General features: G+C 46.1%; 1 protein-coding gene across 1 annotated transcript in view; it reads left to right on the plus strand.

Moving 5' to 3' along the window:
* Positions 1-2,820: 2,820 nt before the first annotated feature.
* Positions 2,821-13,177, plus strand: part of sdk2a (sidekick cell adhesion molecule 2a) — a gene marked incomplete at its 3' end in the record, with an annotated part of 72,814 nt that continues 62,457 nt past the window's right edge. The window contains exon 1 of the mRNA XM_083649180.1: positions 2,821-2,972. Within this exon, the coding sequence (XP_083505306.1) occupies positions 2,836-2,972 (137 nt within the window). The 5' untranslated portion in view covers positions 2,821-2,835. The remainder of the gene's footprint in view (positions 2,973-13,177) is intronic.

The following is a 13,177-nucleotide window of genomic DNA, read 5'->3' on the forward strand; positions in this document are numbered from 1 at the left end:
TGTGTGTGTACTGTACAGTACTGTATGTGTGTGTCAAGTGTGTGTGAATGCATTTGTGGCTGGGATGGAATTACAGCAAAGCCCCAGCAGCACTCCAGTAGCCGGTGCCTGGGGGAAATGGGGACCGCGGCTCCATTTGGGCTCAGACAGGGCTCAGTTTCAAGGGCCTGTTGGGGCTCACACAGTGTTTGTGTTGTAGAGGTTTGGTACACGAGGCGGCAGAGGATCAGATTAGCCCAGGTACTGGACTGTTTGCCTGCCTGCACCACGGCACGCTATTGTTGCTACCACGCTATTGTTGCTACCACGCTATTGTTGCTACCACGCTATTGTTGCTACCACCGCCGAGACCCGGGTTCAGTCCCCAGCAGCGGTAATTCCGGCTTGGACGGACACAATTGGCCGGGGTAGGAAGGCAGTGAGGGGGGTATGTGTCCTGGTCACTGCGTTAGTGCCCCCCTCTGGTCGGTCAAGGTGCCTGTTGTGTTCGGGGGGGGGGAGGGGAACTGGGGGGAATAATGTGATCCTTTCATGCGCTACGTCCCGCCGGTGAAACGCCTCGCTGTCAGGTGAAAAGAAACGGCTGGCGGCTGCACATGTATCGGAGGAAGCATGTGCTAGTCTGCAACTCCCCACCAGATCGGCAGAGTGGGTGGAGCAACGACCAGCACAGCAGGGGGGAATTGGCCAAAGTACAGTTACGGAGAAAATGGAAGAAAAACACACAAAGTGATTAGATGGCTGTTGATTGTTTGAGTGTTTGTGTCTGAGGGAAAGGCATGTACGCTGAGGAGTGGAGAGGGTGTGTGTGTGTGTGCATGTGTGTGCATGTGTGTGCATGCATGTGTGTGTGGGTGTGGGTGTGTGTATGTGTGTGAAGCACAGAGGTGCTGGGCCATTCTTTTATTTACAGTTTCAATCAGGCCCAATTTTCTCTCTCCTCCCCTCTGCCCGGTGAGGTCGCCCCCTACCTTCACCTGCCTCCACTACGCCATCCGCTGCGCCGCGTTGGGCGCCATAAATCTGCGGCGTGAACTTGTGTATTGTTGTGGAGGCAGAGGCAATCAGACGTGGCACTGAGTCAGCCAGCCGGCCTGGTGGACCCGAGGACCGGGCCGCGCTCCGGGCCCTGGCGGCTAACTGCAACTATTAATATAGACTTTAATTAGCCCAGCCGCGAACGGCTAGCACAATCGGCTCAGTGTCGCCTGTGGCTGGCGGTGAGGCAGACAGATCAATAGGTCTGATCATGCCTTTTTCATCAGCTCAAATGAAAGCAGTTTGTCTCCGAGCTGCAGGACGGGGGATAGTGCGTCACCTTAAAGGCTGGCGGGGTGCAGTGGAGCGGATGGGCCCTGTATAATCTGGCTGCATTAAGGGAAGCATCAAGATAAATGAAGGGAGGCTTACAGAGCATAACTCATCCTGTCAGGGGAGGGGCTTTGAGGCCGCGCAAACTTAGTGTTTTCTAAAGCAACACCCCCGCCGCGCCCCCACCTCTCTCTCTCTCTCTCTCTCCCTCTCTCTCTCTCTCTCTCCCTCTCTCTCTCTCTCTCTCTCTCTCTCTTCCTCCTCTTCTCGCCTCCTCTCTGTAACAGTCTCTCCTCTATCTGCTTTGTGTCTACAGCAGTGGTCCCCAAATGGGGTGCCGCCTAGGCACACTGGTGTTCCTTGAGGCAAGTCCAGGTGTGCCTTGGGATTTTGTGACAACCTTTTTTATTTACTACAGTATATCAGTACTCATTTCCCAATACAGAGGTAAATTAGCCTACATATAATTTGTAATGTTGTGATCTGTCTAAATGGGTGTTGCAGGCTTGCTTGGATGTAATAATTTTTTACAAAGTTTCAAATGAATTCCTGATCATATAATTTACAGTCGTTGCTTAGGGTGCTAAGACATGTTAGAGAGGCTATTCTGCACGGATATACACTGTACAGTATAGGTGTGCTGCTTTGAGATTTTGTCTTGCCCTTTGGTGTGCCTCGGGCACAAAACGTGTGAAAACCACTGGACTCCAGTACAGTATGAGGCCATTTACACCTGGCACTAACATGCGTTTTCTGTGATCAGATTGCAATCAGATAGTGCCACTTGACCACTTGAAAGTACAGGTGTAAACGCCCCCCAAGACACATTGGATTGCGGTCTGATCAGCCAAACCACCTCCGGAGGTGCTCAGGGACGCATTATGACCACATGATTGAACACAAGTGTAAATGCAATGGGTCCTCTCAAACCGCATACATACAGCAACAGTCACCACTGTTTTTCTGCCGCTCTACTCTATGGAGCTTGCCTGAACAGATCACAATCGGATCGCAATGTGGACACTGGAGACACATATTAATACCAGGTGTAAATTCAATCCGGTTAATGTGGTCAGGCACTATCCGATTGCAATCTGATCACAGATCCTTTGCTGATCTGGAGCTATAAAAGGCTTCACTTAGATGACGTCTGCTACACAAATTGCTCTTCTACCTTGTCTGGCACTGTATTTGAATTTGGGATAGATAGTGACAACTTACTCTGTGCAGTGTGCACTCTCAGGCAGGCTTTTCTGTTCACCTTCAAGTTCCCAATCAGTGGCCAAGAAAAATGGAAATAACTTGCTTCTGAGACCTCATTTCCTGTGAATTGCTGGACTGGTGTTACTGTAGTTGTCTGCTTGCATGAGACACTGAATCTATCATTCTTGGTTTCCCTATCACTCTCTCCCACCACTTTACTCTCTCTCTCTCTTTCTCAATCTCTCTCTATCTCTCATTCTCTCTCCCCTCTGCCCCCCCCCCTTTCTCTCACCAGTGGATGATGTTCCACCCTACTTTAAGATGGAGCCCGTTCAGACCCAGGTTCACCTGGAGGGGAACCGTCTGGTGCTGACCTGCATGGCTGAGGGCAGCTGGCCCCTGGAATTCAAATGGATCTACAACGGTACCCAACTGACACGCTTCTCCCTGGAGTACAGGTGAGCAAACACAACCCCGACTTCTCTGTCACAACCGATTTCATTATCAGGTTTTATTCATCCACTATAATTAGTTTACTACAGCAGGAACTTTTAGCGGCATTTAAATGTAACTAATAGCTCAGTTGCTCATTTTTATTCCTACTGCTGACTCATTTCTATGGATTTATTCAAGACTGATTTGGCTGCATGTCTCCCTTGAGACGTAACATCTTGTGTTCAGGGGATTGTCAAATTTATTCCGATTTGTATCTCAGTGTATTCAATATGCAGAGAGTGGATGCACTTTTTCCTGTTTGTGTTACACATTCAGCATTCTTATGGTGGCAATTCCACTGGCCTGTCAAGTAAAGTCTTTGTGCGTGTTTTTATTTATTTTATTTCTATTTCTATTCTTTTTTTCTTGGCTTAGAACTTATGAATGATGTCCACCTCTTGGTAAAGTCAATGATACAAGGGAAGTTTGCACTCTTACTGTAACTCGAGGCTAGTGGCCAAAGAGTGATTACAAGCTTAGCGCGTCCTTACATAGAGAATGAATTGCAGAAAGGCGCTGGCAGCTCAAATAACCGCGATGGGTGTGAACGCCCGCTTGGAGTACCAATCAAATATTTTGGCTCAGAATCTAGATAGTAAAGGGCAGAACCAAAAAGCATGGGACAGTGTGCCCTCTGACACTAAACTAGGATTATTACACGGACACAACTCAAAGTGCATTTGAGTAAAGTAGAACCAGTACCTGGTGTCATCGTGTAGACGGATAACCGGATATTAAATCATATCCGTTTAGAAAAATCAATAACCCAGTACACGTCTTTTTCTTCATTTCTCATCAAAAATAAACTGTTTAGAGGTGATAATGCTGCCTGTACGCTACAGATGATAAATTTACACTAGTGTTCACACACGGGAAAAATACGTTTGACCAATGAAATCCTTTGTTTACAGCTGTCATACCTGCATGAGCTTGCCGGGTAGCTTGCCGCTAAAATGGGGGAACCCCCGGCTCATCAATTTGGTTTCTCAACATCCAATTTTGTATGGCAAACACCGTGAGGACTAGCCTACCTCAACAACAGAATGAAGGACAATATTTGGCTTCAGATAGCCCGCAGCAGCTAGGATTCGCTGAAGATGGTAAGGTAGCTGCTGCTGTTATGTAACGTAATTTACTTGCTAACGTTGTAGCGAAAACCACTTTTGTAAGCGGATGGAGCTAACGTTGTATCCAAGTGCTCCTGTATCCTAATGCTGCTTCCTTAACATCGAGGGTATGTTTCCTCAGGCAGAGAAAAGGTGCAGGTGAGAAAAATGCCCGACTTTGTAACAGGATTACCGTAAATTCCGGACTATAAGACGCACCGGTCTATAAGCCGCGGGACCAAAATTGACTATTTTTTTCTTCTATAAGCCGCACCGGTCTATAAGCCGCGGGTGTTTTGATGTTTAATTACCATATGAAAGGGTTCGTGCACAGAGAGGAATGTCGGGAAAGAGATGGCTGTTTGGGGAAGCTCCCATTTATTAACATTTCAACAAAACAAAACAAAAGTCAGGTCACTAATCCCCAGACAAAATCACACAACAATAGGCTATATGTGCAGCAAACCTGTAACCAGAGAAGTCAAGTCACTAATCCTCGTCTTCCTCTTCTTCCTGCGTACTGAAACCACCAAAGTCCTCATCTTCAGTGTCGGAAACGAACAGGTTCAGGGTGGCTTCGTCAACCACTCTCCTCTCTCCTTCATTGTCACTCAAAACCAACGAACTCCTCTTCGTCACTGTCGGCATCGAACAGCCTCTGAAGCCTCTGACGGCCCTCAGCGCCAGCTGTGGCGGCGTCATCCTCTTCATCCCGCAGCAGTCCAGCGTTTTGGAACCCGTTGGTGATTGTGGATGTTTTCACACTCCTATAATATTCCGTGCTGAGACAGTTCCTCCTGCTGCACCGTCCAACGCCTCACCATTGACTCATCGATGCCCAGGTTACGCGCGGCTGCTCTGTTTCCCTCTTTTAATGCGAGATTGACTGCTTTCAACTTGAAAGCTGCGTCGTGTGAATTTCTGCGTACCTTCCCCATGGTAAGTGAGAGTGTTGCTTCTACTGCTCGTTCTCATGCTGTCGAGAACGAGCAAAGCTTTTTTTTGGTGAAAGAATCCTCCAGGGCGCTTCTTGTTAACAGTCCGAGTGAGTGGCAGGTCGAACGTCAAAGGCACTTCATCCATATTTATGATCTGCTCCGGTTCGATGGAATATTCCTTGATCTTCCTTTGTGTGAATTCGCCGAAGTTTGTGATTTTCTCCTGGTAGTCGGGGGAGGGAGTTGATGGCCGAGTGGCCGTTTGCTTACCGTAATTACCATATGTAAGTGGTCACGCACAGAGGGGATTGTCGGGAAAGAGATGGCTGTTTGAGGAAGCTCCCATTTACCGTATTACCGTAACATTTCAACAAAACAACATAACACAACACCACCGTTGTTTATTTTTACAGTGCACACAGTGTCCGCGGTGTGGTGAAAAGAGGGCAAGAGAGGAAATTAAAACAGAAGTGGATTTATAGTTAGAAAGAGTGCTAAAAAAGAGAGATTTTATTTGTATTTTTTTTTTTTTTTCTGAAAAAATCCATAGATAAGACGCACCGTTATATAAGCCGCAGGGGCCAAAAAACGGGAAAAAAGCCGCGGCTTATAGTCCGGAATTTACGGTAAACATCTTTCCAGTGTTTTGGTCGATATACTGTAGCTAATTTCACCTTTTCATAACAACTGTAGGGGGGTAATTTTTTATATAACTCGCCCGTTTGGACTAAAATAGATGATAGAAAAGGGGGTGATTGACAGATCGCCTGTCCAGTGATCGCGCAGCTTGCCGATCACGAACCAATAGCAGGCGGAGCTGCGGCTCTGGGAAACTCCCATCTCAGGTGAGGTGCGGAAGGACTCAACCCATTCCCTCCCACTCTGCTGACAAAAAATCAAGGTGGTGACGGCCAAAGTTTGAACTCCGCCACAGAGAAGAAATTTAATGGGATAGATACATCCATGTTATTTATGTCTATGGGTCTGACCACGTGAGACTAGGTCAGCACTAACCCTGCGTCACCAGGCTCCCTCTTAGCACAACACTTCAAGGGGAGAGGTGACCATGCCCATTTAGGAGACCGGCAGAGTACCATTTGTTATTATTGGCGGAGCCTGGAGTGGGGTGTCTCTATCTATAAAGGTCTCTGTCCACGGCCACCATGGTCACGTGAGCACGCCCACCCCCAACTGCCCTGTCCCGGATTTCACCCAATCTCATCTCGTCAGCCTACTTACTATAATAGGGCAGTGTTCTAAGCATGTTCTGCACTGCACTGTGGAACATCACCTTATTAGAGTAATAATGATGTGAGATGATCAGAGGGGCAGATTTTTTACCACCATCACTAAGACAGGGACTGAAGTATGGGTAGAGTCTCTGAGTGAAGGTGCAGCCAGTAAAGGAGCAGATTAGTCTTCTCCTTAACCTGAACCTCGTAGTAAAACCTTCCTGAAGAGAAGCTCTGCTTTCCTAAGATGCACATACAAAAAGAAAATCTCTCTGGGTTGTCTGGGAGATTCTTCTTAACTCATTGAGTGCCAGCCACTTTTGGAAAACGGATGCTCCCAGTGCCAGCGCTTTCAGAGCGTTTTCAGTGATAACTCAAGACCCACAGAATATTGTGTGATATTACTATGTAAACACCGAACACGCCCAAAGAACGAGGAGACTCTCTTGTATCATCAGCAAAAAAAAGTTTATTGATATCATTTTCTGTTCTTTAGTTATCAGCCGGAGAAGATAGGTTGATTTCACCAAAAACAGACGTTTCAAACTAGAAGCTGAGATAATGAGCCTTTTGTGAAATGAAGCATTTCAAGCAAATCACTGACTCTGAAGCTAATATTTTCTGATCTGAAACATCTGAACAGTAATTTCCTTCAATAAAACAGCACCCCCACCCCCCTCAACTGCAAACTCCTCCTCCGTGGGAGTGTCTCTGGTGGCTCTGCTCGCTCTGCTGCGTGTGTCAGGCGAGTCTCTGTTGCCTGTGTCGGGTGGCGAGTCTCTGCTGCCTGCGGATCCACGTTCGGATGGCGGCCGCTCGTCGGGGGAGTCTGGATCGGGCTCGCTGAGTTCGTCTGACGTTTCTGGGGTTTCGGTTGTGAGCTGGGATGAAGCTGCGTCCGATTCTGGGCTTTCTGCTGCGCGTTTCAAAGTGCGCTGCACCCAGAGTCGGCTCCCAGCGCGACACCGAAAAGCCAAACCATTCTCATGAGAATGGTTTGGCTTTGGTTTTCTTTTCTGGCGGATAATCGTGTGGAGAAACTATCGCAGCAGAGACAGAAGGGCTCAGTTGTGGGGGCGGATTGGCCTTTGCTGCATGTCATTCTCTCTCTCTCCCCACCCCTCCGGCCTGCCCACCATCCCCTCAATCAAAGGCAAAATGCCCCAAAAAACAAGCTTCAGACTGTATCTACCATATGAACAAAAAAGTGATCAATTTAGGTCAAAAAGGTGAACATTTCAGTCCAAAGACCATCATCAGCACAGCACTACCATCAATAGTATTATTTTCTGTTGGCTTTAAATAGGCAACCAGTCTCAAGCAGTAACCCATCAAGAGTGAGGCTGCCAGGAGGAAACAATCTGACAATCATCAGCCATGTAGTGGGCTAGTGGCCTGAGGCCTACAAGGACAATCACAAGAGCCAATACAAACATACATGGTGAATCATAATAGAAGATACAATAGGTCACCCATTATATGCCAAGAGGAAGAAGCAAGTTACAATATACATGAATTATATACATACAGGACATATGGTCCAAAATACATCATGTTCTTTCTTTCTTTTTGCATCCAGAGAGCCTCCTCAGTTTTGTGTCAGTGTGTGGGCCGTTTTCTGTTTTCATGGTAAAGACAGAGAATTACATTGAATCAGACAATACATTGTGGGTGAGATACTCTGCTATAAAGAATAATGTACTGATCCACTGACCATGAACTTCATACTGTGCTTCCACCTCCTAACACAATGCTGAAGAATTGGACTGTAGCACTGAATGGCAAGCAGCTGAATGCTGAATGGCTATACTCCCTCAGCTAACCAAGCCCTGTTTGTCGTGTGTGTGTGTGTGTGTGTGTGTGTGTGTGTGTGTGTGTGTGTGTATATGTGTGTGCATGTATGTGTGCGCGTGTGTGTGCGTGCGCGCATGTGTGTGTGTGCGTGTGTACATGTATGTGTGTGTGTGCGTGCACGCACACATGTTAGGGCTGGGTGGTGGTATGCATAAAATCAATTATCACAATATTTATTTATTTTTGGGCGCATTTTTGCCTTTATTGGATAGGACAGTAGGCAGACAGGAAGGGTGGGGAAGAGAGAGGCGATGACATCCGGCAAAGGACCACGGGTCGGATTCGAACCCGGGTCGGCTGCACGAAGGACTAAAGCCCAATTTAGTATGTCGACACTTTTGAAACCGTTGCCGACAGAAATGAGGTGGACTAGTCGCCGAATAGTGTCTCCTACCAAGTGAAATTTCGAATGTCGCTGCCTACATCACATAGTGTCACGCAAGTGTGATTGGCGTGATTGGCTAGATAGAAGAGCACACGCAGTTGACTTCCTTGTTTTGAGTTTCGCTGTATTGAAATTAATATGAAAACGTGTCCCCGCAATCTTTATCGGCCTGTCCTGGATGTATGACTTCGTGAAAATCACAAAGAACACCGTGACCAACTTCCCAGAGAGAGAGGGGGTGAGTTCTTGCAGGGACAGCGCAGTAGTTTGTTAACTGTTTCTATTATGTTGCAATCTGCCTTATGTCCGACGTGGTTTCACAATCTGCCTGTTTAAATGTCCGTGGTCAGTGTTTTCACTGTAGAGATTTTATTACTGCCTGGGAACCTGACAAATCTGTGAGCTCATGTTTAATTTAATTTGCTTGGACAGTTGGGAATTGGTCTGGCGATGTCAGGCTAGACATAAACAAACCAGCATACAGCCTATTCCCTCTCTTGGCTGTCTGCACTAGTTCTCTATAGCGTCCGAGTGTCACGTGACCGTTGAGCCGAGCTCACTGAAGCATAAATGCAGCAACAAGAGGGACACTTTATTTATTGTCGGCGACCATGTGTTGAGCGACACTTTCCAATAAGTATAAATTAAAATATTATAAATTGTGGTACGCGTTCTACCAGGTGAGCCGCCGGGACGCCCAATCATCAATGTGGATATAATGACTAAGTGGGTAAAGGCAAATAATAGTAAATTCAGAAAATGATATCACTGTACTGTAATGCAGCCTTTAAAACCAGGAAAAGACAAGACTTATTCCATATCACGATATTACGAACGATATCCAAAATCTAAGATAGTCTCATATCACAATATCGATAGAATATTGATATTGCCCATCTGTCCCGCCCTGAACATTCATTGGCTCAGTTGTTCTCACTTCTATGGCAATATGGTTCCTTCCTTCTCTGGGTATAGATTGAATGTATCTAAAACACAGGTTCTCAGCTTTAACTACAGCCCTTCTAAAAACATGAAGACCAAATTTCAGTTACAATGGGAAGCAGAATCTATGCGATATTTGGGAGTGAATGTATTCACTCCCAATATCAAAATATCGCAATATCAAAAGACTTAACAAAACTGTTCTCCATCAATTTCCTTCCACTGAACCAACGGATTAGAGAAGACTTAAAGAGACGGGATTTACAGTAATACCTTTTCTTAATTTTGGGTCAAGAATAGAATCAATTAAAATGAATAGTTGGTGAAAAACAAGGGAGGTGTTGCACTCCCGTGTCTGAGAGATTACTATACTGCAGACCAATTAAGACCTCTGACATGCTGGTGCCATTCAGAATACTTTGCAAGGTGGAAGGAGATTGAGATGGCAATGACAGAGGAGCACCTCATTCAAGCTGCATTGTGGGTAAAGGAATTCATGAATAGCTTAATTGATTTGGGGAATCCATGGATTGGTTTGTCACTCAAACCATGGAACAAGGTAATACAAAGCCAATTAAAAGAGACTGTTGAATTTTTTAGATGGTGTGCGTGTGTGTTTGACCCGGATTTCGTACCTAGTAGGTTGGAGGCAAGATTTAAGGGATGGGTGAATCATGGTTTAACAGCTTAGATGCAGCATGACTTGAATAATGATGATTTTTACAGATTTCTTCAAATCCGGCATCATATTGAGCAACTATTGAAGGTAAATAAAGAAAGTCTAAGGGATACTGTTTTGCTACAAGTCTTTACAGAGGCTTATGTTTCTTGCTCAAACCAAAAACACCATCTCAAGACTTGACAGGAGTTACAACCTGAACCCTAACCCTAAACAAAAATGGGAAAGGGAAGAATGCCTAGTTATAACTGAAGAAGAATGGGAGGATTTATGTGAGCTACAGTGGAGGACCTCAAGTTCAGCTTCATGGAGAGAATTTTGCTGGAAGAGCCTCTTCATTACCCCAGCACAAACGATACATTATACCAATTCTGCCAATTGCTGGAGACAGTGTGGGGCATCGGAAGCAAACCATTATCATATATTTTGGTCTTGCCCGTTATTAATGCATTTCTGGGAGGAGGTTCATAAAGTTGTGGGAAAAGTACTCCAAGTGGACATTCCATTTAATCTGGAAACCATGTATTTGTCGGCCCTGCCATTAGAAAATGCTTCCCTTCCAGATGGTCATTTATTTAGGATTTTGAGTGCAGCTGGCAGGAAAGCAATTACTAGAAAGTGGCTAAAACCAGACATACCGACAGTTGACGATTGGATTGACATCATTTATGAAATAGCGAAGATGGAGATAATTGCTTTTTCAATTAGACTGCAACAGGACAAGTTTGTGGAAAGATGGGGAAGCTGGATACTGTTCCATCATATCTATATGACCAGGTATAATCTGTTTTTGTCAGTGACTTATTCTTCTCTTCCCCCCTTTAGGCAAAGGGGGTTGGGTAGCACTAGAACCCTAGTGTTGAGGTGTACCTCCTTACACCTCAACACTAGGGTTCTCGTTCATTTAATAATTGTTTTTTTTTCTTCTGTTTTTCACTCACACCAGCTATTTTTATTCGATTTAGTGGTCCGTATCTGCTTCTGTATGATACGCAACATCGCAACATCATTACCTGATAACACAATTGTATGTTAGAGAAGATTGTGACTGATATGGCGTGTAATTACATGTAATGACCTGTATGGACCTGTGTGTATAATACAATAAAAAAAGAGAGAGAGATAATAAATAATATTGATATCGCCCAGAAGTCACATGTGCTTGTTTTCATTGTCACAAGCGAGCATGAAACACACCTTCTTTCTGAGCCTGTTAGTTCCCTTGACATGGACAAACACTCTGGGGTCTTGGGTGTCAGCAGCTGATCAGTGACCAGTACCCCTCCTCCCCCATCTGTCTGTCTGTCTCTCTCCCCTCCTCTTCTCTCTATCTGTCTGTCTGTCTCTCTCTCTCTCTCCTCTTCTCTCTGTCTATCTGTCTGTCTCTCCCCTCCTCTTCTCTCTGTCTGTCTGTCTGTCTCTCTCTCTCTCTCTCTCTCTCTCTATCTGTCTGTCTCTCTCCCCTCCTCTTCTCTCTGTCTGTCTGTCTGTCTGTCTGTCTGTCTGTCTGTCTCTCTCTCTCTCTCTCTCCTCTTCTGTCTGTCTGTCTCTCTCTCTCTCCTCTTCTCTCTGTCTGTCTGTCTGTCTCTCTCTCTCTCTCTCTCTCTCCTCTTCTCTCTGTCTGTCTGTCTCTCTCTCTCTCTCTCCTCTTCTCTCTGTCTGTCTGTCTCTCTCTCCTCCTCTTCTCTCTATCTGTCTGTCTGTCTCTCCTCCTCTTCTCTCTGGCTATCTGTCTGTCTCTCTCTCCTCCTCTTCTCTCTGTCTATCTGTCTGTCTCTCTCTCCTCCTCTTCTCTCTATCTGTCTGTCTGTCTGTCTCTCTCTCCTCCTCTTCTCTCTATCTGTCTGTCTCTCTCCCCTCCTCTTCTCTCTATCTGTCTGTCTGTCTGTCTCTCTCTCTCTCTCTCCTCTTCTCTCTGTCTGTCTCTCTCTCCTCCTCTTCTCTCTGTCTATCTGTCTGTCGCTCTCTCCTCTTCGCTCTGTCTATCTGTCTGTCTCTCTCTCCTCCTCTTCTCTCTGTCTATCTGTCTGTCTCTCTCCCCTCCTCTTCTCTTGGTCTTTCCTCAGCACTTGGTTGTGCTCTCACGTGGCTTATATAGTCTCCGGGTCTGCCTCACAGGCCAGCCGTCTGCTTATTATTCTCCACCAGCCCTGATCAAAGAGGCGAACTGGAATCCATTTAACCAAGGAGTCGGCGCCCCCCTTGAATCGCAATGCAGGGGGACATGACAGGGGGCGCAGTCCCAACTTCTAAGTGGCTTTATTAAGCAGACCAATTAAAGCAGACTCTGCTCCTGGCTTATGTAGGTGGGATTTCACACCCATCATTTTAACAAGAATGCCCATCAGCACAGGGATGGAGGCGGAGCTATGGCTGCCCAACACTAATGTGTCACACATGTTCATTACCCTGATATTCAAACTGCATCAATTCATAAACTCATTTCCTCTTCGTCTGAGATGGCGCTCACTTCAGAGCATTTCTGTGAGGGGGCGGGCTTCGGTCTTCCCTAACCAATCGGCAGGGCAGCCGCAGCAGTCTTGTTAGTCACAAGCACAAGTTAACGTAGCTAGCTAATGCTAGCGAGCTTCTTGTTAAAACGAAAAGTACAGTCGGCCAAAGTTGGCTAGCATTAGCTAGCTACGTTATGTTGTGTAATCCTCATGCCTCTAAGGTCACATAGTGACGAGACGGAGAGCAGAATATCACTCTTTACTTTACGTCTGACCAGGAAGTTACATGTCCGTCACATAAACCGGTCCGTACGGCAACATCAACCTATGACTAGAATCCACAGTATAGGACACGTTAGCTTTGGCCACAGCTGTTTCTGTTGTGCATGACTGACAACAGCGTTAGCCAATCAGCGCCCGTGATTTTCAACCGGAGAAAGGGCATTTGGCGATTCCAGACTGAGAAGAGCCAATTCACAACTGTGGAGTGGGCGTGGCTTCGAAGGTCTGGAGCCAGGCTACATGTTCATATGATTTGATCCCATTGAGTGAAGATAGAAGAATAAATAACACTTTCTG

Source organism: Poromitra crassiceps, assembly GCF_964638095.1.
Source record: "Poromitra crassiceps genome assembly, chromosome: 13".
Classification (NCBI taxonomy): domain Eukaryota; kingdom Metazoa; phylum Chordata; class Actinopteri; order Beryciformes; family Melamphaidae; genus Poromitra; species Poromitra crassiceps.